The following is a 24,319-nucleotide window of genomic DNA, read 5'->3' as shown; positions in this document are numbered from 1 at the left end:
TAAACTTTTATCATGATTTCCTCATTCACATATTAATTTGTTTCATACTTAAATTTCGTACAATTTTAATTTAGTTCCTATTGTCATGTAATTTATTTTTCACCATATAAGCACTTTAATCAAATAATTCATTATAATATCTTATTTCACATAACAAATTTTCATGCATACCACTTCTCTTGTTTCAATTATAAATTTCATAGTTTACAATTTAATCCTTAACGTCATGAAGATTAATTATTTACTATAATTTCATCTTAATATCACTTTATAATCAATCCACAACTTCATTTAAACTCTTTATCATAAATATCAAATGTATGTTTGTTTAATGAAAACAACTTTTATGAAATATTTTCAAGGAATTTACTAAAGAATGAAAAATATTTTACACAAATTTATCCAAATACGAGAAAATATTAACTATTCTAAAAAGTAAATAATTTTAGAGAAATTATTTTCAGTAAAATAAAGGAAACATTTTCAACCATTAATTTTATTATAATTAAGTGACAATACCCTTAATTTTATTATAAAAAGTTTTAATTAATTAACTCATATTCTCTCTCCAAACTGGTTTCTTCTCCCATTTTCAACCAAAAACCAACTTTTAGATTCTAAAAACCCACAATCAACATCCAAAGATGTTTAGTGAAGTAGGCAAAATAAGAAATAAGAGTTTAGATTTAGTGGCAAAAGCAGATTCACCGTTGAAAACTTTTTTTCTTTTTTGATGAATTGTTATTGGAAATCCTTTCAAAGCTACCTTTTAGAAACTCCAAATCTCAACTGGTTGAGTCGTTGTTGTTGGTTTTTTTTTTTTTTTTTTATAAATAAGTCTCAATATAGGACTGGGAAAACACTATTTTAGATTCACTCATATATGATAAACTCATGGTGTCTTTCTGTACTGATTAAGGAAGTTGGTGGAACTTTGTATGTAAATAGGCGCTAGTTCTGCTCTTTAATAAGTTTTAACAATCGATCTACAACACCATTGGACTCACTGAACACATGTTGGGTTTTTGTTCAAATCACAAGGACAAAATATTAAGGGTGTGAAGAAGAAGGAACACGAGAAGAAAGGCTGAATGGGTTTTGAAGACGGAACATGAAAAATGAAGATGGTGGAGGTGCGGAGTGAAGAAGAAGACTTGAATATTAAAGGGAAAATTAATCCTCCTTTTGCCACTAATGTGGATTGCAACTTTGTTCAAGAAATAGGGATGGTAATGAGTTCAAATGTGATACTTGTTTAATAGATTTTTTGGGTTCAGTCATTCTTGAATTCTTAAAGTGTTACAGAGAATTTGAAGGATCTCGGGAGAGAAGAAAAAGGAGCAAATTACTTTATTTTTAAATTTGAATTAAAAATAATTTATTTAAATATTAAATATTAGACATGTGGTGCAAAATGATTGGTTGAAGCTGATAAAGTTAAGGAGTTAATCATGCACTAAAAAAAAGTATGAAATTCAAGTAATACGCTAATTTCAAATATCTCCATATTTATTTTATTTACTGAGGGGCGGGTGATAAATTTCAGTAAAAGTAAAGGAAGACAAGGCAAAGGAAGGCAAAGGCAAAGACGGTTTTCGTTTTGGTTTTGCAAAATATATAATATAGATGAATAAGTAAATGATATATGGAAGCAGAAACAGAAAATACACTGTCTCAGTTTGTAGCTGTTGAGGCCAATCTTTCTTTCTTTTCTTTGTTTCCTTTCTGTTTCAGAGAAGATTCATGGCGGCAACCCCAGATCGTAACCCTGGTACCTCTACTACCACTTAATTTTTTTTTCTTTCTGTTTTACGTTTTGCTTTTATATGGTTTTCCTTTCTCCTTTATGTGGCTTTCGATTTCACGAGGTTTCAAGCTTTTATTTATTATTATTACTACAATTCAATTGGAATTGGATGGTCAGTTTGTCTGTTGTGTGGTTGAATCTTGGGGCCTTTGACTGATCTGCTGTGTTGGTTCACTTTTATTTCTCTATAGGTAAATATATGGGGCTTGATCCTCTTGTTAAGATCTGGGATCTGGGTCTTCTTAACAGAAAGAAATTATTGCAAAATTCTCTTCTTTTGTTCTTTAATTCTCTTATTTTAAATACTTTGCTACGAACGCTAAGAATCCTATGACTAGTTCATTCATTTGTTGTTTTTTTTAAGAAAAGAGTGCCAATCGAGGTTGAGAAGAAAAAAGATGTAGTCTGGTGTCACAGTGAACTTCCTCAAATCATACTTATCAACAAAATGACAAACAGATTGCAGAATATACGGTTTACCGGAAATCTAATGAACAATTGTAGTTTATTACAATGATCCTTGGTCTTTATATCCTATTATATAGTATGCTTGACCTTGTGGAATTTTCTTAAAAATATTGTTTCTCTGTCAGACTGGGAGAAAATGAGGTGAAATGTGCATGACAGTGTTAATAAAAGAAGCTTCATCCAATATATCTTGTGTGTGGTTCTGTTTAATATTGAGTGACTGGCTAGTTCGTTATTATTGCATACGAGGGTTTGGGATTTGGCCTTATCATTTTGATGTTGTCATCCTACAGATATATGCTGAGCCTAAGTCTTTTGATATGTGAAGAACCACTCTTTTCTTTAAAAAATTATTCATGTTCTTTGTTTATAATGTGAATAGGTGTGCACGCGTGGATTTGCGCGCACATATTCATAGCTTCAAGTTTACCTGTCCTCGAATTTAGCTTTGGTTGGTCAATAATTTGTACTGCCTGTGTTTCTAAGACTCTACTTAGTCACTGAGCATACTGATCATGGATGCAGAAGAGCAACAAGCTGATCCAGAAAATGTGAAGGAGCAGGTAGTTGTGAGTTGATGACATGCTCTTCCTTTTATTTTTTACTTTCTTTCATTTGTTTCTGTCGGTCAGTTTAAAGAAAATATTCTCACTATTGACCTTCATTTAATTTTCTCTTTAACAGCCTCTTCCAACAAAAAGTATGACGTTGGTTTCTCCTAATTCCTCTCAAGATGCTGCCCCAGTAGCTCATCCCAGGGATGGCGCTGGTCAATCTGGATCATTTGCGTCAGCTGGAGACCGTAACGTCTACTCACCTACAATCTATGCACCTCAGCCTCAGGCTTTCTATTACAGAGGTTAATCTTCTCTCTTTTTGGGTCTATTTTAAATCTGGGCCAGTCTGGCTGAACCTTGTATTAAAAAATTCCAGTTGAAAATCTAGTCTCTGGTTGCATTTATGGCTGGTAACACGGCAGTTTTTTTCTTGTTCAATGCTCAGCTGCCCTTATCGTTCTAGTTCTTGGATATCACTCTCTGATCCATGTAATGCTAATTGAGCTAGGAGAATGTATGAAAAAGCTTATACCGTGTGAATCATGTTATAGAAGAATCATATTACGAAAATCTGAAGTCTTCTGTGTTTTGTATTTAATTGATTGCTAAAAGGGAATTAAATATTGGCTTTTAAGTTGGTTTTCTATGTAAAAGAGGAACCAGGATTTTGGTTTATCTTTCTCCTCCTCTGGTTTTAATGTTCTTAAGCTATAGGTTCTTGAATTGGAATGGCAAAACTTGTAACGGTTGAAACTTGAAAACATGAAGATGCTTAATTCTTTTATTTATCTTGATTTTGTAAATCCTGTTTAATTGAATTCTTACTAAATGGGCTAGATAGTAGTGCATGTTACTTTTGAGAGATTTCTGTATTTGGACAACTATGCAGGGAAAAGAACCACTCATTTGTGTAGAAACCTTTTGATTTCTCCAATGCATTGCATTTCCTGGTTTGAGATCAGTAGATATGTGAAATAGAAATTAACATGGGGGAATTTTTCTAAATCTGAGAGCAGGTTATGACAACTCTGCTGGTGAATGGGATGAATATCCACCGTATGTCAATGCTGAGGGACTAGAACTTGGATCTCTGGTGAGAATCTCTCCTTTCATCTGTGTAGGCTTTTTTTGAATGATTAAATTTTCTGTCTTTTTGCGTGACATTTTTATCTTAACTAGGGTGTCTTCAATGATAATCCATCACTTGTCTTCCACCCTGGATATGGCTACAATCCTCAAATGCCGTATGGGCCATATTCCCCGGTCTCAACTCCTTTGCCTTCTGTAGGTGGTGATGCACAGTTGTACTCCCCACATCAATTTCCATTCTCTGGACCACCATATTATCAGCAGCTTGTTCCTCCGAGTATGCCTTATATTTCTTCACCATCTTCAGTTTCACAACCAGAGCTAACCACATTAGTTAATGTTGACCAACAAGGTGATAACATGCTTTTTGGACCAAGGCCTAGTTATCCCACTCCATTGGGATCTTTTGGTAGAGGCAGTTTACCTGGAAATCCCGGTACCCTAGGATTTAATGATTTACCGCAAGGTTTTGATGGATTCAGGTCTGGAGGACTTTGGTCTGATTGGTCGAGGCCTTCTGACAGACAGAGATCTTTGACTCCTATATCGCCTGCAGTATCTCCCCAGCCTATTGGGCCAATTGGGCCAATTGGGCAGAATGTTCCAATGGTATGTATATTTGTTAGTGCTTTTGGAGGTCTTATTTTGTGTTTATTTATTATTCTGGTTTATGGGTTTTTAACTTTTTGGCTGCTGATTTAGCAAGTCAGTATGGTCTTAAGAATATGGGTTTCTCATCTGCTGTCAAAGTTGGCAGAGAGGGGCAACTTCTAATTCCATTTTTTACCTTCAGCTTAACCAAAATAAATAGCATATGGCAAATATGAAGTTCATATGTAGTGGAATATGTCAAAATAAAAAATTCATTCTCATGTAGTTCAAGTTGGATAAATCTAGTATATCTATCTGCCTGGTAAATAGTGTCAAATCATTATGCTCTTTTAACAGAGGCTGGTTGCTATGTTGTGCTTCATTTATTAGAGGTTTAGATGGGGCGAATGGACTCATTGTATCCTTATTACTGAAAAAATGTATATCATATATCAAATAAGAAATAACTATATCCTTCTGCTATTTGTTAACCACATATTCTTTATTGTTTTACTTTAGAATTAACAATGTATGTCTCAGAAAACTTGGAACACTCGATTATCATTTTGCCTGATGAGCCTTGAATTTGTGTGTCTCTGTATTTGTGTGTTTTCACCTCTCTAAAACCTGCAAAATTTTCTTTCTATTCTCTAATTATCTCTGATTCTCTCCCTTAACCGTCAAGTTCTGTCACACTAGAAAGTCCTTGCAGCACGTGGCATACTTTCAGAAGAAATCAGACATTCAACCAAGGTCCTTGGTTGATTTCTTTTTAGATGACTTGTAGCATACCGTATTAAATTGAAGTCCTAATGCTCCCTATAATGACTTATTCAACTCCTGTTTTTCTCTTCTCCTTTAGATTAATATTTTCATTTATCTCAAATTGTGAAAATTTAAGCTCAAGAAATGTTTAAATGACTAACATTTGGTACACAAGTCATTTAATGATGGTATATGCAGCGAGCTAGCATTTTGATTGTCTTAAATTAGTATACCATTTTAGTATTCAATCTGTTTTTTTCCTTTTCAGGTACCTCAGCAGCAAAGGTCATTTTATCCAGTAGGATCAGGAATGAACTCCTATAGCAGAGGCTACCTGCAAAGTGGTCTGAATCAAGGTGCTGGTTTTGGAAATGCATCAGTTCCTAGTTTAGGAGCAAATAGCAGGGGCTGGCTATCTTTTGATGGTAAAAGACGACGTGGAAGAGACAGTGACATCTCTCTATGTGGTTGTAATGGTGCTCTTGATATCCTTAGCGAGCAAAACCGAGGGCCAAGGGCCTCAAAACCTAAGAATCAAATCACAGCTGATAATAATTCTTCTATCGATGATAATAAAAACAACAAATCTTCAGCGAAGATCCACGATGATTCTTACAACACACCATATTTCCCTACTGATTACAAGGATGCTAAGTTCTTCATAATCAAGTCATACAGTGAAGATAATGTTCACAAGAGTATCAAATATGGTGTTTGGGCTAGTACACCTAATGGGAACAAAAGGTTAGATGCTGCCTACCGTGAGGCCATGGAGAATCAAGACAATTGCCCAGTGTTTCTCTTCTTTTCGGTATTAACATTTTAGACAAAAAAATTGTATTTACTGTTTACTTTGTCTAGTTCATATCAGTTAAATATATGTTACTCAATTGTTGCAGGTGAATGCTAGTGCTCAGTTCTGTGGGGTTGCAGAAATGGTTGGACCTGTTGATTTTGACAAGAGTGTGGATTACTGGCAGCAAGATAAATGGAGTGGGCAGTTCCCTGTCAAATGGCATATTATCAAAGATGTTCCAAACAGTCAGCTGCGTCACATCATACTGGAAAATAATGATAATAAGCCTGTGACTAACAGTAGAGATACTCAGGAGGTACAGTTTCAAATGACTACTATAAATGACGGAGTTCATTCATTTGATAGTGCTTTGTTGGTCAAATTGTTGAACTGCATTTTTTATTAGATGGCTACATGAGATTCAAGTGAACTTTTTTTTTATTAATGCTCTGGCAATCACTGGCTAAATTCAAAGTTCGAACTACTTAGAATAATTTCCCTATTCCTTCTCTGTCTGGGAAAATCTTGGTTCTGAATACTAAATTGTTGAAAAAATTATTTTAAAAATTTGTTCAGGTCTCCTATCCTTTTAGCCTTCTGAATGAGGTGCTAATTCTGATACCAAAGCTTCTTTTTATCGACAAAACCGTAGTCATCAAGTGTTCTTTCCTGAATCGATAGGATCATTGATCTATATATGATCTGTGGCCCTCACCTGCATCAGTCTCTCTCCCTCAGATGTAATTGAGGATGTTACCCCACCATTTTGTTGTCCTCCTGTCGTATTACGAATCCTAAGGCCATTCCTTTTCCTTTATTGATTGGATAACATGTCTTATGCAACTTTTGATTTCTTCATGCTTCTTCTTACTTAGTTTTGAGGATTTAAAAGATGTTGCTTGAAGGTATTTCACTTGCAACAATTCTTTACTTGTGTGAATGTCAAATTTTGCAGGTGAAACTGGAGCAAGGACTTGAGATGTTGAGCATCTTTAAAAGTTATGAAACTGATATGTCAATCCTGGATGATTTTGAATTTTATGAGGACAGACAGAAGGCCATGCAAGAGCGTAAGGCTAGACAACAAGCTAGCCTCATGTCTGTAGGGGTTGTTGGAGAAAGTGAGCATAGAAACACTGTTACGTTATCCAACGATTTCATAAAGCAGATGTCTAAGAGCTTTGCTCAAGTTGTGTGCTTGGATGATGGTAATAAGGAAGGCACTGCTATTGAGAGAACTAGTTCTGCCTCTGATGGGTCAAAAGGTGCAAGGGTTAAACTTGAAGATGTTATCACAGCAGCAGCCTCTTCTGCTCAGGCAAGTTAAGAATAAGCATTCAGGGAGTTTCGGGCAGCCTTTGTTTACTGTATGTGACACAAACATCTTTTTCAGCTTCTTTTAAAAAAAAAAAAATTATTATGCAAAGTTGGATCTCTCATTTGGTGAAATTCTGTTGGAGTGCATCCGTATTTGAACAAAGTCGTATGGGGCTGATTTGCTTCATATGTAAGATTTGGCTTCTGAGTTTAACGGTAACTGTAGTCTGTTAGTTTTCTTTTACTTTCTTTTCCTTCAACCTTTTGCTTTGATTTCGTGGGTGAGATTAGTGAAAGATACTGGCTGATATCATGCTTTTTGTAAAGTTGTTCATCTTTCCAGGCAGTTTAATAAAGAATACAGCAAATGGTGTTACTGTTATGCAATCTTTTGGTTTCTTTCTCTTCGCTCTTAGCATTCTTCATTTGTTATTATTAGGAATTGTACTTTGTTACTGATATTTATGTAGGCTATATGTTATCACTTTGAATTTGATTACATGATGATAGTAGCTTGTTTAGATTGCTCTACCTATTTGAACTCGAATTTAGACAAACGTAAAGGGGGGGGGGGTTGTATGAAGGAGAATTTTTGGGCAATCAATTTACTTTATACTTGGGCTCCAAGGGATGGAAGCCTTGAACAAGTGAAAAGAGGCAGCTTATTAGGTTTAGTTGAAAAGAAAAAGTGGAAAGGAGTTGGATATGGGTGTGTGTTGTTGCTGCCTTATTAGAGAGTAGAGGATGAACCACAAGAAGTAGGTGGGACCCTCCCTCCCTCGCTTGGCCAAGTATCTGTTCGTTGATGCATATCCTCTTATCTACTATATGATGGTGACAACTACTTTGCTGAATATTCTCAACCAAATGAAATTTACTCGGCTCTAAATATTATTAGCTCCCACCCAGACTTTGGACTTCAGAATCTTCTTTTTTGTTTTGATACGACATTAACGGTATTATCAAATGCTGACAAATTCTTTGCTTTGTTCCCTTCAATGAGCTGTCATGCAACCCTTTTTTTATTTTATATTTAAGATTAAAAATTGGGAATTGGTTCTTATTTCACTGATATCAAGTCTTATATGTTCTATTTGAGTTAAAATTTTGGCGTGTTTCAACCATTTCAATCAATACTGACTTATATTAGTGCGCACCAATCCATATAAAATTGTAATATTTTAAATTAATTTTAAATTTTTTAACCATTTTATTTATCTATAATTACATTTAAAATTAATAGTTATTAAATTAAATTGTTGAACCTAATTTATAAATTTAAAACTTATATTTATATAGATGTAATTAAGATATATTTACATGTATAGATAATATATAATTTATAAAGAAATTAAAAATTAAACTATAAATAGATATGTGAAAAATTTTCAAATGTATATATAATTTATCAACAAACTAAAATTTAAATTATAAATATATGTATGAAAAAATTTAAAAATATTGGTAAATCCGAAATAGTACACTGAAGCTTGTATGTATCGAAATCAAAACAAAAATAATAAACTAATAGGTAGGATATTAACTGCATTAATTCAAACTCAAAAGATTGTAATATTTTCTGAAAAAAAACCTGATTTTCTATATAAAAATAAAATGAGAAAGAAAAGGTGGTGATTGATCTGAATTGATTTCTGTTTGTTTTATTTGAATCATTTGATTTCAGATTTACATCATTGAATTTGGATAAGAGTTTTTACTTAAAATCAATTCATTTAATTTTCAGTTATGCTTTTGAAATAGTTAAATATAGATCATTTTAGTTTTTAAATAAAATATATAGATAATTTTTTATAAGCAGAATTAAGATATACTTTTTTTTAAGTAAATTTAGGGGAAAAACAAATTACAAGCGACAAATTTCATCAATATAATAAAGACTTTAGCTTCAGCATCAATAAAATATTATAATATGTTGACAATTAGCTTTGTTATAACTCAAGCATAATATATCTGAATTGATTGCAAGTATTTAATACGATAAGGAAATCAACTTCGAATGGCCCAAAGCGGCGGGCAAAAATCGACAAAAGAATTAAGCATTCACCAAACTGGAGAGGACGACGACAAAACCGTCCCTAAAATCACTTATAAAAATAAGAATACATGTATAAGCAAGTTAAAAAACGTGCTACAAAAGTGGACACAAACTTCTAAAAGTGAAATATTTATTAAATAAGAGTTCAAATCGACTTGTGAAATCATTTATTCTTCTGAAATACTCTAAAAGCAGAAACAAATTAAGAAACAGACAAAGAGTCATCCACTTCACAAGAGAAACTGTTGATGCTTGGTGGAGTATCAACGACAACAAACACCATTATTTCTCCATCACAACCGAAGACAACAAAAATACCCACAAAATATATTTGTAAATTGAAAATAAAAAAAGACACATGGAGTGAATAACGAGGAAAAAAAAGGGTTGATAGGAGTGAGAAAAAGACGGACAATAGCCAACTCGAAAGTTGAGATCGCCATTGGCCAAAACAAAAGAGAAGGATCGAATTGCTTAAAGAAAAATAAATAATTTTTTTTATTTTTTATTAAAAAAACACCATAAGGATATATTGCAAGACCTTAAAACTATTTGGGTAAAATTATAATATTTAAATCACATTTAATCAAAGTATTAGACAGATGGAAAGAAACTTTTAGAACCATTTTATGTATGGTTTGAGAATATGAATATGAAAATTTTATTTAGATTTCATTTATGATGTAAATGGAAAGAATGAAATATATATATTTACAAATTAGTTAATATTCAATATAATATAGATTTTAAAGATATTAAAAGCATAAATTTATAAAATTCAAAAATATTTTTAAAAAAATTTAAATTCATTATTAAATTCGCAACTTTTTCCTCTAAGTCCGATAACAAACTCACCTCTTCCTTGGGTGGAAGCCCCTCCGATAACTCACCAAGCTCAGACGTTGCCTTTCTTTTAACTCCGGCTTGCTTTGAACAGTTCCGCAACTCATGCGGACCACGGATTTAACAAATCCATAAATTTAAAAATTAATCACAAATGCTACATTTTAAAATAGTTCTACTATTTTTGAAATCTATATTCAAATTCTAAAACTCTTAGAGGTTACCGAAATAATATTATATAAAATAATAATAATGCTCTCTTTAAGAGCTTGGATTTGAAAATTTGAATTTGAATTTTAATTATTAAGTAAATAGTAAAAATGAAATTGACAAACTAATTGATATTATAAAAGATATAAAATATGAATTTATCAAATTTAAAAATATTTTAAATATTTCAAATTCATTATTAAACAAACTTCTAACAAATCAATGGATTTAAAAATAATAATAAATATTATATTTCTAAATAATTTACTACCCAATTTATACTATTTTTAAATCTAAATCTAAATTCTGAAATCCTGATTTTCAAATATTATCTAATAACATTTGAAATAATAATTATCAAAATTTTATTTTCTTCAATATTTTACCTTTTTCCACTGAATTTTTAATTAAAAATGGCCATTTTAGTACCTTTTCTTTCTCTAAAAACTAAATTAAAAGAAAAAAACTCACCACAAGGGTGTGTCTCAAAATCTAGTTTTAATATAAAGAGTAGACAGATTTAAAAATAAATAAATAAATAAATAATTAATTAATTAATTAAAGTTTTTTAATTTTTTCTTGAGAATAAAGTAGACATTTCTCCCAACACTGCAGTGAAGATGGGGAAACCTATTATTAAGGGGAAGGCAAGTGTTTGAGAAATGGGGATGATGGCAAGTGTTTCTTCAATGGAATTTTGGTGCATCCTTAACCTCAGAGCCACTCTTATTACTCTTCTTCTTATTCTCTTTTTTCATCTTTCCAAGAAACTTTACTCTAAATTCTTTCCTCCTCCTTCCGTTCTTCATCTTCCTTCTCCTTCTTCATCCACTTCCCTTCCTGAATCTCAATCAAGGTAACTTTTTTATGCTTTATTTAATCTTGCTTCCTCTTATTTCATTCAGTTTGTCACCTCTCTCACTCAAAATTTTTTTTTGGGTTGCTTAATTGAGGTTCAATTTCTTTTAAATCTTCTTCTTCCTTTTTTTTTTTTTTTTTGTTGTTGAAGAATCTGTTTGGATTTTGCATCTATGTTTCTGGGTTTTGCATCACTCTTCGTCAATTCTTGAATTAATTTATTCCTTAAATTTATGCTTGCTCTTCTATTACCCTTTCTAGTATGATATGTTTTTTTTTTCTTTGATTTTCTGAAGTGAAATTAATTGAATTTTCTTGTAATCTTCTTATCTGCAACTTTTATTGTCAAAATATGAACAACATGCTCTTTCGGGAATATATTATAATGTTTTCTTAATTAGACATTTTCCTTTACCTTAATTATGGTGGGGGAAATTTTCTCTAGGGCAATCTCCAATAAATTCAACTATTAACAGTGGGAAATTAAACAATTCTTTTTTTTTTTTTTACTTAATATGGAGGGGATATCAATGTTACCTTGACTTTTAACTGATTTGGAGTTTGTGTTTTTGGTACCTGTAGAATCCCAGAGATTGTATCTGATTCAGACTTGAAGTTTTTGATTGATAATCTGGATGAGAAGCTCGATGAGGACGAGAAATGGGAGACTGTAATTGATAAGAAAACCAACTCTTTATCCTACAAGGCCAAATGCTGCAGACCTAAGGTTTTGTGTACTTTGATTTGCTTAGTTCATCTATAATAACAGTGTAGCGAAATTTTATAAAATTAGTATTTTCAACCATTTACTTGTATATGCTAAATCATTGCACTTAAGGTTACTCTAATTTGACCTGCTGGTGGACTTGGGTTTAAGCTAGAAATACAATCTGTGTACAGCAGGTCCAGGCTAGTATGTAATTTTAAGTGGTGAAGCAACTGAAAGTTATGTTTCTTGTTGTTAATTGCAGAATAAACCACTAAAATACCTGAGCACGACTGTATTTGAGGGTTGCTCTCCGGAGCTTCTGAGGGACTTCTATATGGACAATAATTATAGAAAGCAGTGGGATAAAACGGTGATTGATCATGTGCAGCTGCAGATGAACACAACAAATGGGATTGAAATTGGCTGCACAATAAAGAAGTTTCCCCTTTTGACACCCAGAGAGTATGTTCTTGCGTGGAGATTGTGGGAGGGAAAAGATAGAACATTCTACTGTTTTATCAAGGTGACTATCGCTGAAACTTCTTTCATCATATTGAGTTCATATCAGATTCATATTCTTCTGGAAACTGGAAGTTCTATGGCTGATATTAAGGATTAAGAACATGATTGGCAGTATCTTTAATGTGAAAGAGATGTACGTATTTTATGCTGAAAGTTATTAATATTGGAATTTATCCACATCTAGCACATGCTAATTAACGGCTCATGGGTATACAATCATTGACCCAATAGAGATCATGGAATATTGTATCTCATGCTGTCATTTGAGGAAAGTTTTTATTCTGTTCAGGAATGATAGTAGGGTGGAGCTCCCTTAGGTTTGGGGTTCTAACTTCTAAACCTGGTTCTTGCAAATACCCAGAGTTTATAACTCTAATACATGTACCATAAAAAATTGCTTCACACAAATATTCAATGTTTTTCCATAGCAGTCCTATTTATGCTTACTACCACATCATGGTTAATTTTTTGTTTTTTGTAATTCTTGTTATGATTGACTAGGAATGTGAACATCCATCTGCACCAAGACGGAAGAAGTACGTCCGCGTAGGATATTTTAGATCCGGTTGGCAAATCAGGAAAGGCAAGTACCTCATATATTTGTCTAACCCTAACTAAGAAACATAAAGAGTTGGTGGTTTCTTGTTGGAGCCATGCAATTTGTCAGGAAGTTGTTTTCTTAAAGTCGAATTATGTACTTGCACAATGTGGTCCTGCCAGCGACAGCCCCTCCCCGCCCCCCCCCTCTGCAATGAAAAAAATAATGAATAATGAATCCTGTAACCGAAATTGAGGCTTGTTGGACTCTGGTTTGTGTCATTAATGACGGTGCATTTCTTAATGCTGCAGTATTTCTACCCAAGGCATTGAAAGTATTAAATTTTTGGGAGGGAATAACGGATGCTGTACCTATATACTTCTTTCTCTCTCTCTCTTTGGTTCCCATTATTGCTTGACTATTTATGATTCTGAACTGTAATGTTATTTGTACAGTACCCGGTAGAGATGCCTCTGAGATCAGAATGTTTCACCAAGAAGATGCTGGTCTGAATGTGGAAATGGCAAAACTAGCATTTGCAAAGGGCATATGGAGTTATGTATGTAAGATGGATAATGCATTACGCAAGTATGCTGTGATCAGCCATCCTCCGACTAGTCCATCTGTTTCACCATCCACTCTGATTCAGAAGGTCTGCATTACCATAATGAACAAATATATAAAATATTTGTATATATAATCCTGTTTTTTAATTGTGATCATGTTTTGCAATAACTCTGTTAATTTCTTTAGTCCAAGATGAAACAGTTAAAGACCCGTGTCGAACACTTATCCATGTCCAACACTCACACTTAGTCCAAGATAAAACAGTTAACCTTAAAAGTATGCATTTGACTTTATTATGTCATAGAGGAACATACCCCTTTATCTTGGTTTCCTTCAAGTGAGTTGAAGACTGGTGTTTGGAGAAATGAATAAGATAGGTTATCTATCTTTATATCTTATCATTAGCGTTTTTGAGAAATTAATAAGATAGGTTATCTTTATAGCAGAAGTACAAATAAAAAACGTGGGATGCGAGGACCATATGCAGGAGCAGTCTAGGCCTAGGGAGAATGTCTGAGACTTGAGCGATCTTACTACACCTTGGTATAACCCTATGTATAAACCAGTATTTGACATTATAGAAGTTTATAGGATGAATGTATATATCCAGATCCTCTGCATTTTTGGCACTCTTCTATTGCACTATCGAGCGATTTTGCCTTAATAATCTACCTTTATGAACTAGTCATTTTAACTGAGGCTGTATCTAGTTTAGTCCTTACATTGTCAAAATAATTTATTGAAATAAACTATGGTTATGGAAACACATAATTGAACTTCTGCTTCTTCTTACTAAAAAAGAGAGAGAGCTTTTTCTGGTGATATTATCTTCAGAGCAACTCTTGAACTGATGATTATTAACATGTCTGTATATAGGTTCCACCTGAATTAGATATGATAAACGGTGATGCACTTCCAGCTGTCTCTGCCTCGATGGCCACTTTTGAACCAGTTAATGATAAACCCAGGGAGAAAAGGCTATCAAGAAAACCGTCGAAAAAGTTTGTAGCAAAAAGTTTGCTTGTTATTGGGGGTGTGATCTGCCTGTCTCGCGGTCACTCTGGCCTGGGTGCTAAAGTTGCAATGGCATACATCTTAACAAAATTGAGAAAGCGTGGTGATAGATCAAGCCAAAGCATGCAAACTTGAGGCACCCGACTCTGCAACTAATTTTGATGGTTTTTTTAAAGATGCTCTTTGTTACATGGACTTATTGAACTTAGTTGAAGTTTAACTACAGAGTCGGAGGAATAGCATTGTTAAAGATGTGAAACCCCAGTTTTATATTGTATAATATATGTTTTGGTTATTGTAAATGAACTTAAACCCAGATTCTATCTAATGCTAATCACTGCAGTTCATGAACTTTAAGTTGCAGCATGCAGATTACAGCCTCGACTTGCATCAAAAGGATCTTACAATCCAGCACATTCACGGGATTGCATATTAATAATCATGCAACTAATAAACCCAACATATGAAGGGATGGACAGTTAAAACAATAGCATGCCAGAGTTGAGTTTATGATAAACACAAATCTTTTGCATATATATTTGTTTAATTCAATCTGGTTGGACCAGTGTTGGTATACAATTTTAAAGTGATCTTAAGTCCCGAAAGAGTAGGAAAAAGAAAAAGAAAATAAAAAAATGGAGTTAAGAAAAATTCTTAGGTCAGCCTCAGACAAAGGCTGGAAAGATGAGTCATGTGTATTAATCAAAGGTGACAGTTAGAGAAAGCTGCAAAAAAGTGTTATACCAAGTCCCGTAAAACATTGAAAGGCTCTGATGAGTTATTTCTCCTCGCCTTCCGCTCTTTGCAATTAGTTGTACTTTTCTCTTCACCAAATTTAGCAAACCCCTTTGAAGAAATTTTTAAAAAATAAATAAATTAAAAAATTAAAACCTAAAACAGACTTGAGCCCTTCAATACGAAACAGAAAATGCTAAGACAATACCAAAACAGTTTATATTATTTTTCCCCTTTTAGATGTTTATTCTTTCTTTCTTCAGCTCCTCCTCCAACTCTTTTTGGTTCCTGCATTTGATATTAGCATAGGAAATAATAATAATAATAATACTAATAATAAACCTATTTTCCTCTTCCTTTTCTTTGCCAATTTTGCATAGGAACATGCATCGTTTTGTTGTAGGATACTTGCTTCTTTCCTTTGGGACCTTGATTTCATTGGTTCATTCATGGACTGATAGCCGAGATGGTATATGTATCATCATTATTCAACTTCATTTGTTGTACACTAATTTAGATTTTTGCATGCTATTTGCTAATGATGTGTTTATATTTAGCAAAACTATGCTCACGGGGATAATACAATTAGATGCTAATGTAAAGCCATTGATACGTTTATCTAACTCATGCAATATGAAAAATGGGTTCCATATGTTTTGGAAAAAGGAAATGAAATCGGGTTTTATCACACTTAGTTCACAGCCATCCTTAAAAGGGATGACATCTCATACATTTGGGGGTTACAACCCGGTGCATCACATTAGCATCTAATCCATGTATATATATATTCTGAAACTTGTTAATTGTATTTTGTAGTTAATGCCCTTAATGTGATGTTTAAAAGCCTAAAAGCTCCATCACAACTAAGTGGTTGGAGGGTAAGTGGCGGTGACCCTTGTAGCGATTCCTGGCAAGGGGTCAAATGCTCAGGCTCTCGTGTAACTGAGATGTATGTTTTTCCCCATTATCTGTCTCTTAAAGTAGGCTTGCATAGCATTCTTGTATATATATGTATTTGATTGGGTTTAAACTTTGCAGAAGCTTATCTAACTATGGACTCAATGGAGAATTGGGCTACCAGCTATCAAACTTGACTTCACTCACTTCCCTGTGAGAATTTGCTTCTAGAGATAGGTTTTTTTTTTGTTAGATAATCTATTCCCTTTTGTATTTGTTTTACTTTTCTTCCCTGTAAGAGGACATAATCTGAATTCTGAAGGCAATGCATTGTTTGTCATAGTACAGTGATGTGAGCAAGAACAACCTTAATGATCAAATTCCATATCAACTACCTCCCAATGCTGTTCGAATGTAAGTCACCTTTTGTCTCTCATGTTCGACACATGAATACATGGGCATGACTTTTAAAAATCCTCCAAATACCATATCCCTGAATATATGAATTTCATTGGTTTGATTTATCACACATATCATGTATTATGAGCTCAATTTACATGCAGAAACCTTTCTCATAATCAATTTACTGGCAATGTGCCTTATTCGATATCTCAGATGTCCAACATCGAAAGCATGTAAGTCAAAATAATTGGTTGCATTCCATCCATCTATTTTTCATTACAATTTCATCAGTTTTTTAACCATAACTAACTATTTGGTTGGTTTATGAAGAAATCTAAGCAATAATAAACTCGACGGAACCTTGAGCGATATGTTCGCCAAAGTTAAAAAACTTAAATCATTGTAAGTATATAATTTCTGAAAACTCCTCTTTCTATTTACATAGCTTTAGAGCTTAGACGTAGGGTTAGTACTGTATTGCTAACATAGGAGCTGATATGCAGTGATTTATCCAACAACGAACTGACTGATAAGCTTCCGAATTCTTTTGCAAATCTTACAAATTTAAACACTTTGTAAGTGCAAAGGTTTTCATATTATACTCTGTCGAGGCCATGGTTGCTAACTTTTGTTTTCAATTATTCAGGCGTCTGCAGAACAACCAATTAACTGGAACACTAAATGTCCTTGCCGACCTTCCTATAGAAGATCTGTACATGACCGGCACCTAAACTTTGTTGAAAATGATGGTTTTCAATTATTCTTATCAACCCACCTTTTTTTTTTCTTTCTTTCATGGCAGGAATGTTGAAAACAACAAATTTAGTGGATGGATTCCTAATGAGTTGAAGGGCATTCGCAGCCTGAAGTGAGTTTATCCTACAAAATTTTGTTTGTTTAATCATTGTTGCAGTGGATGTGAAAGGTCGTTTCCTGACTTGCAATCTTATCTGTTATTGGAAGAACGGGCGGAAATTCATGGTCGACAGGGAAGGCTCCGCCTCCACCGCCTGGTGTGCGCCACCGACATCCCAACGCCAAAGAAGATCAAGACAACAAAGACGACGGGGAGAAATCTAAACTTGTTCGGAATGTAGCAATTGTAGCCGGGTCATGTTTAGGTGCAATGTTGGTGTTCGCTGCTCTTATGGCAGTGTTCGCAAGGCGAAAGGCTGCTCATCCATCCTCACAATTTCTCGATGAAGAGAGGAACACTGGGACTAAAGATAATACTCCCTTTCAGTCACGAGAGTTAGCAGGTGCACAATATGTTAGCAATGTAAAAGAATCAAAAGGTATCCATTTCTTGAAAAAAAATGGCTTTAAAAAACACGTTTTAGATGGATCTGCGATGAATTGAACTGATTATATGATTTGTGATGGTGACAGGTTTAAAAACAATCCAGTCAGGTGTTACACTAGATCAAGCGTCTTTGCAGATATCAGGACCAATGGGACTTAATCGTTCAGTTTCAGGTCGTGGGTCTAGTGTAAGTGAGCAAACAAGCCGGCTAAAAGGCAGAAGCAGCACCTCTGCTCCTGTTATTGCTTATTCTTTGGCGGATTTACAGAATGCAACTGGTGATTTTGCATCGAGGAACCTCCAGGGTGAGGGCAACATTGGACGTGTTTATAGGGCGAAATGTGAAGATGGCAAGGTACGTGACTGTTCCTACCTTTTTGTTGTTCTTCATATCATTGTAGTCATATGCACTTTCTTGTACGTATGCATATATTTGCAACAGGTTTTAGCGGTGAAAAAGATAGATCCCATACTTATACAAGGCGAGAAGCCAGAGGGATTTGCAGAAATTGTTGCAAACATCTCAAAGCTTCACCATCCAAACATTGCTGAATTTGTTGGGTATTGCTCAGAGCGGGGGAATTATCTGTTGGTTTATGACCATTACAGGAATGGCTCACTTCATGAGTTCCTACACGTATCAGATGATTTCAGCAAACCCCTCACTTGGAATACCAGAGTCTCAATTGCTTTAGGTGCAGCCAGGGCTGTTGAGTAAGTCTTTTTACTTTCTTTTCTATTTTCTTACCTTGTATGATTTTTTGCATTCTCCTCACAATCTCCTTTAGCTGCTCTTTCTTTTAACTTCGAATCCAGTGGTGAGCATTTGCATTGTTCAGGTATCTCCACGACGTTTGTTCTCCACCCATAGTTCATAAGAACATCAAGTCATCCAATATTTTGCTTGATCTTGAACTCACTCCTCACCTATCTGACTATGGTATGGCACACTTCCATCAGGTTAGTAGCAGTTTCTTCCTCTTTTATATATTTGACTACAATTTATATATGTATGTCCTTCACTCTAAATTAGGGCATGTCTTCATCTCTAGAAATTCAGCCTATAAACAATGTTTTAAAGACAAAGATTGTATCTTCATGGCTTTCATTTCATATATGCTTTTAGCAATAAGGATTAAATTGTAATGGTTTCAGCGTACGAGCCAAAACCTGGGAATGGGATATAATGCTCCAGAATGTTCAAGGCCTTCAGCCTATACGCTAAAGAGTGATGTTTACAGTTTCGGGGTGGTGATGTTAGAACTATTGACGGGTCGGATGCCCCTGGACAAGTGAGCCTAAATCCCCCACTCCATCCGTCCCATTATCATATAGCTATTTGAAGTTAACATTGTGTAGTAGCGTCAGGGTGGGTTAATTCTATTGCTTTCTGGGTTTACAGTAAAAGGCCACAAACAGAACAGTGCTTAGTGAAATGGGCTAGCCCTCGGCTTCAAGACAACGATGCACTAGCAGCAATGGTGGATCCTGCCTTGAGGGGACTGTATCCTCCAAAATCACTCTCTCCATTTGCTGATATTATTGCCCACTGCGTAAAGGTGGCGCTACATGCCCGCCCGCCCTTATTTTTATTGATTTAATCATCATGTTCAAAAGTGGGTGGTAATGGTATATAATAAATATAACAATGGTATTTGTGTGTGTGTGTGTGTGTCAGTCGGATCCAAAGCTTCGGCCCGCGATGTCGGAGGTGGTGCAGTCACTGATACAATTAGTTCAACAATCAAACATGAACCTGGGAGATGATCTTTCAACTTCTCGCCGGACAGAGGACTCAGACTACGCAGTATACGTTTGATTGTTTGCATATTTGATATGTACAAAAAAGGAAAAAGGAAAAAAAAGTACAAGGGAATTAATGATATGCAAATCCAAAGAGTAATCACCATCACCAATGGGCTGACTATTCCAAGTCTGTAACATTGAAAAATGGGGGATTTAGCCCAACATGTTTCTCCAAAAAGCCTTTAGATGTATGATCCCTTTATTGGTCTTCTTTTTTTAAGGCATCGATTAAAAATGCCGTTTCTTGTCTTGGTAGCTAACATCCATTTCCAAGAACCAAGATCCCATATTTGTCTGCATGCTAATTTGTTTATTAAATTAGAATTATTTTCCCCATTTTTTTAACAAAAAATTATTGCCACTACTTTTATTTCGGTAATAATTTACAGATTTTGAACTACCTGTCATCCAAACCGGAGACATTTAACGTCAAAAGTCAAATCTAAACAATCCAAGCAACCAAGCTGAAATTGTCCATTGTTCTTCAACTTTCTTTTCCAGGGTTTCTTCTATTCTGATATTTAAAAATATCTATAATTAAATTAAATATTATATTATATATTTATGTAAATTTTAGATATTAAAATTTCATTTACATAAATTTTCATACTTTAAGTTATTTATATCACATTTATGTTATAACAACATTGAGAGAGCACGATATATGAGATAATGAATGGAAAAGTTATTGGGTGTTAAAAATTGAATTGTTAAATTAAGTTTTATTTGGATGGACGGTGAGATTAAAAACAATGATGAAATGTGTGTTCAGATTCAATTGCAATTGTAATGATAATGTGAAAATAAAATGACTATTATGGATATTAAATTAAAATGTGTATATATATAATAAAAATAATAGAATTATATTTATATTAATATAGTATAATTATATAATTTAAAACTTTAGAAAGCGAAGGGGTCATAATAGGATATAGTGTTTAACGATAGTTATAGTAATAAAAAATCTTAATGTTACTTAATAAAAGTATTAATACATATCATTCACTTTTTAATTTTATAATAAAACTATTTAATAATTTGTTATAAAAATTATCTAAATATATTTACCAAAAAATTCTTGAAATAGTGACAGTATAGTTGCATGGTAAGAAAAAAACAAGTGAAATATATGGCTGCATTTGAAAACTTTTATTATGATTAGCTTTGGACAACGTAGCTCAACGCTCACCATCGCATGCTATCATTCCTAAAAAAAGACCCACTCAACGGCTCCCATCTAAGAGCTAGACCAAACATAAACATAAACCTTCTCTACCGCCTAATTATTCCTAACATAATAAGAGTCAAGGCAACCATGGAATTACGTTACTCCTCACCACAATAATATTCCTAACACAGTCAACGCTCTCATTCATCTCTAATTCAACTTCATTTTTCTTCCTTAATATTAATAATGTAAAATGTTCATAAACCTTGCGCATTCCAATTAGAATCCGAATGGAATGAAACCAAAATTCTTTGAGAAAACTCCATTGTATCGTTAGAGTGCTATTGATTAGATAATTAGTTATTATACATACATATTTTCTCATTAAATCATCACCGCTTGTTTACTATCAAGTCATTTTCGTCGAAACATCGTAATTACTGAATTTACTCTAATACATCTCTTTTGTTAAAAAAATTATTTTATTATAACTTAATAAACATATACACTCTTTGCAACTTAATTATCATACGTCACGATGAGGGCCATGAAAGAAATCACTAAACTTATCAGGAGATTATATGTGACTAAAGACATCAAACTCTTACACATACCTCTCGCAACCCTGAAACTAGGACATGCATACGCTCCCCTATTCTTGGTTTAATAAAAACATTTCCTTCGCCTTCCTCACATCCTACCTACACTAAAATTGTATGGTTGTTCACCCAAACAAGGGAAACCGACTCCAACCTCCTCTACATTATTTTTTGATATCAATATTAACAAATTTTACATAAGGTAAAATAATTTTCTAAATTAAACCATCTAACATTTTTTATTAGGGCATATAAATATTAATATTGTTCAAAAAGCTTTCATGTAATTAAAATAATCATCGACTTAGGGTGAGTTTGGATGGGCGGTGCGTTTACTTGCGGTTAGTATAAAAATAGCGGTGGCGGTGAGATTAGATACTGTAGCGTGAGACAAAAAGTAAACTAAACGCACCGCACCGCATCCAATCGCCCATCCAAACCCACCCTTAAGCAATATTGAAACATTTCAATGCTCTAATTCTTATTAAAATTAGTTGATACGGACTCTTAAGATTTAAAATTGTGCAGTGATTGTGTTTTGATTTGTGTCAATAATAGCAACCACGGCATTCTGACAAAACATTATTTTTGTTGGTAATTTTTGACTAAATTTTTATATATCTTTTATGGTCAAAAGTGAAAACGTGTGACTCACAATCATATTTAAGAATTTTAAATTGAATTATATTGCAATTAACATATCAAGCAAACTTAAGGTTTTAAAGGAAAGTGATGGACAAATTAATTAGTCATAAAATTAATTTCAAATAGCCGAGTAGGGTCTTTATTTAGTTATGTATTGAAATTAACTTATTCAAAGATTGTAGGTAAAGTCCCAAAGTCGTTGTATTTGCCATTTGTCCAACACCAGCTCAATTCTTTTTCTTCTCTTAAAAAGAAAAAAGGTATAACTTGAATGTGAATTAGGAAAGAGTTGGTCAAAACATGGAAAATGGAAATGACCCAAATTGGTCTTTATTTTCGCCTTTCTGAAGCAAAGTAAGGCTAAATTGGCTTAAACTAAGTTTCACAAGAAACAGACCCGCTTCAAAAATATATAGTTCATGACTATGACTGATTTTTATATGTTTTCTTTTCTTCTTGTTTTGACCTAAATTGATCATAATTTTGGTCCTTCCCCACCACCAATTCCTTGAGTTTTCCTTTATTATTATTGTTGGGTTAAAACATACCATAAGACCATCTAGTTTTTGAAAATTCTAAATTTAATTTTTATATTTTTATTTTCAAGAATTTAATTTTTTAATTTTTAAATTTTTAAATTCAAGCTCAATTTACCATATTAATTTTTAATTACATAGATGCCAAATGAATTTTTTTATTTCTAAAATCTCACACCAATAAATTTAACTATGCTAATAATTGAACATATATTTTAAAATATAAAAAATAAATTGACTAAACTTTTAGAAATAAAAGTGGAGCAATTAAATTTCAAATTTCCGAAAGAGACATAGGCTTATTTTACTAAATCAATTCTTTATTAGTGGGGAAACTAACATGTTACACAGGGGCAGCACCACAAGACTAACAAAATATTCACCCTTTCGAATCTATCGTCACGTCATGTAAGTTTGCTTTTATAATATATATTGAGTTAAATGAATATAGTAAAACAAAATGGAAACATCAATCGTGAAAAGTGGAACTTCTGAAATACTCATTTCTTGTAATTCTAGTCAATATAATTTTTACTAATTATATGTTTGGACATACCAAGTTACTCGTATCTTAAAAAGGAAAAAGAAAACAATGATCAGAATAATGCGAACACTAATTAGGAATAAATATCTACATATCGTAATGAGATTATTACTTGAAATAGAAGAAGGTTTTGGTGGCGGATACAAGGGCAGGTGGGGGATATTCACTTTCATGATAAATTTTATTCTTCAAATCCAACCAAAAAAAAGAACCACCAACCCGTCTTAAAATTTAAATATATAAATATATTTATCTTTTATAAAATAATTTCTTTTAAAAGTTTTAAAATTTTAAAGCTTCCAAAAAAATTACAATAAAAATATGTAATCGATAATGTTAATATAAGATTATCACCGAATCGTATGCCTGGATTCTTGCGTAATTGAAGTGAATAAAGGAAATTGGAAGAATGTTGGAGGGGATTGCAATTTTTGGGGGACCAATAATAAGATGCTTGGAGTTGTCTTTATTATGTTAAGGCAGGGGAAATCTGTTGAACAATTATCGGAAAATAATTTAAAAACAATTCCGAATTTGTTCCATTAATCAGTTACCATCTGACCACACGTGTAGCCCAGCCATTGGGTAACTAAACAGCGCCTAGGGGAGCCAAACCGCATTAAAAGCAAAGTAAAAACACAATAATGAAAGCCCCCGATCTAAAACCTTTCACGATTTCCTGAATTTTATAATTATGTTAATTTTAGTTTTTGAAATTAAAATTGTAAATAATCATATGGAACAATATTAGAATGTTATATCATTAAATATTAATGAAAATTAATTTCAGATATTAAAATACATCTAATTGTTAATTTCAACTGTCAAATTGAAGAAAAAATATAATTATTTAAATAAATTTAATTATCAAATTCATGAATTTACTATTTTATTTTCAAAAATTGAAGTTTGTTCTAATTAGCTTGCTTAGCTTCGGCTTGTGTTGCAAATCCTTCTTTTTATGTTGTAGAAGT

General features: G+C 33.2%; 3 protein-coding genes across 8 annotated transcripts; all 3 read left to right on the top strand.

The window, feature by feature from the left end:
* Nucleotides 1–1,495: 1,495 nt before the first annotated feature.
* On the top strand, nucleotides 1,496–7,777 carry LOC105769070 (YTH domain-containing protein ECT4). 6 transcript variants are annotated; one of them, XM_012589466.2, is made up of 8 exons: nucleotides 1,496–1,771; nucleotides 2,801–2,844; nucleotides 2,960–3,134; nucleotides 3,849–3,925; nucleotides 4,012–4,530; nucleotides 5,546–6,088; nucleotides 6,177–6,389; nucleotides 7,029–7,777. In XM_012589466.2, the coding sequence occupies exons 1-8, from the start codon at nucleotides 1,744–1,746 to the stop codon at nucleotides 7,398–7,400; spliced, it is 1,971 nt and encodes a 656-aa protein (XP_012444920.1). In that variant the 5' UTR covers nucleotides 1,496–1,743; the 3' UTR covers nucleotides 7,401–7,777. The 6 variants fall into 6 exon arrangements, with proteins under 6 accessions (XP_012444920.1, XP_012444923.1, XP_012444922.1 ...); XM_012589469.2 differs by having other exon boundaries at nucleotides 2,762–2,844; XM_012589468.2 differs by having other exon boundaries at nucleotides 2,658–2,844.
* A 3,323-nt stretch (nucleotides 7,778–11,100) lies between these two features.
* On the top strand, nucleotides 11,101–15,058 carry LOC105769685 (uncharacterized). The gene is made up of 6 exons (XM_012590472.2): nucleotides 11,101–11,355; nucleotides 11,940–12,084; nucleotides 12,329–12,589; nucleotides 13,090–13,171; nucleotides 13,582–13,778; nucleotides 14,570–15,058. Exons 1-6 carry the CDS (start codon nucleotides 11,162–11,164, stop codon nucleotides 14,840–14,842), a joined length of 1,152 nt encoding a protein of 383 aa, XP_012445926.1. The 5' UTR covers nucleotides 11,101–11,161; the 3' UTR covers nucleotides 14,843–15,058.
* Nucleotides 15,059–15,826: 768 nt separating this feature from the next.
* Nucleotides 15,827–20,130, top strand: LOC105769684 (protein STRUBBELIG-RECEPTOR FAMILY 5). Its single transcript, XM_012590471.2, has 16 exons — nucleotides 15,827–15,911; nucleotides 16,259–16,391; nucleotides 16,481–16,552; nucleotides 16,688–16,753; nucleotides 16,903–16,974; nucleotides 17,072–17,143; nucleotides 17,245–17,316; nucleotides 17,388–17,453; nucleotides 17,544–17,609; nucleotides 17,705–18,036; nucleotides 18,131–18,399; nucleotides 18,487–18,758; nucleotides 18,884–19,004; nucleotides 19,200–19,336; nucleotides 19,447–19,603; nucleotides 19,723–20,130. The coding sequence occupies exons 1-16, from the start codon at nucleotides 15,827–15,829 to the stop codon at nucleotides 19,861–19,863; spliced, it is 2,133 nt and encodes a 710-aa protein (XP_012445925.1). The 3' UTR covers nucleotides 19,864–20,130.
* Nucleotides 20,131–24,319: the final 4,189 nt, after the last annotated feature.

This window comes from Gossypium raimondii, chromosome 5, assembly GCF_025698545.1.
Source record: "Gossypium raimondii isolate GPD5lz chromosome 5, ASM2569854v1, whole genome shotgun sequence".
Taxonomy (NCBI): Eukaryota; Viridiplantae; Streptophyta; class Magnoliopsida; order Malvales; family Malvaceae; genus Gossypium; species Gossypium raimondii.
Note: the sequence above shows the minus strand (reverse complement) of the source record. Positions and strands in the feature narration are given on the sequence as shown.

Coding starts and splice junctions, on each gene's coding strand:
- LOC105769070 (XM_012589466.2), top strand. CDS start 1,744: ATGGCGGCAACCCCAGATCGTAACCCTG. Junction 3,135..3,848: donor TCAGGCTTTCTATTACAGAG/GTTAATCTTCTC, acceptor ATCTGAGAGCAG/GTTATGACAACTCTGCTGGT. Junction 3,926..4,011: donor GACTAGAACTTGGATCTCTG/GTGAGAATCTCT, acceptor TATCTTAACTAG/GGTGTCTTCAATGATAATCC.
- LOC105769685 (XM_012590472.2), top strand. CDS start 11,162: ATGGGGATGATGGCAAGTGTTTCTTCAATGGAATTTTGGTGCATCCTT. Junction 11,356..11,939: donor CTTCCTGAATCTCAATCAAG/GTAACTTTTTTA, acceptor TGGTACCTGTAG/AATCCCAGAGATTGTATCTG. Junction 13,779..14,569: donor CATCCACTCTGATTCAGAAG/GTCTGCATTACC, acceptor GTCTGTATATAG/GTTCCACCTGAATTAGATAT.
- LOC105769684 (XM_012590471.2), top strand. CDS start 15,827: ATGCATCGTTTTGTTGTAGGATACTTGCTTCTTTCCTTTGGGACCTTG. Junction 16,392..16,480: donor GGCTCTCGTGTAACTGAGAT/GTATGTTTTTCC, acceptor TAAACTTTGCAG/AAGCTTATCTAACTATGGAC. Junction 17,610..17,704: donor AAGGGCATTCGCAGCCTGAA/GTGAGTTTATCC, acceptor TGTTATTGGAAG/AACGGGCGGAAATTCATGGT.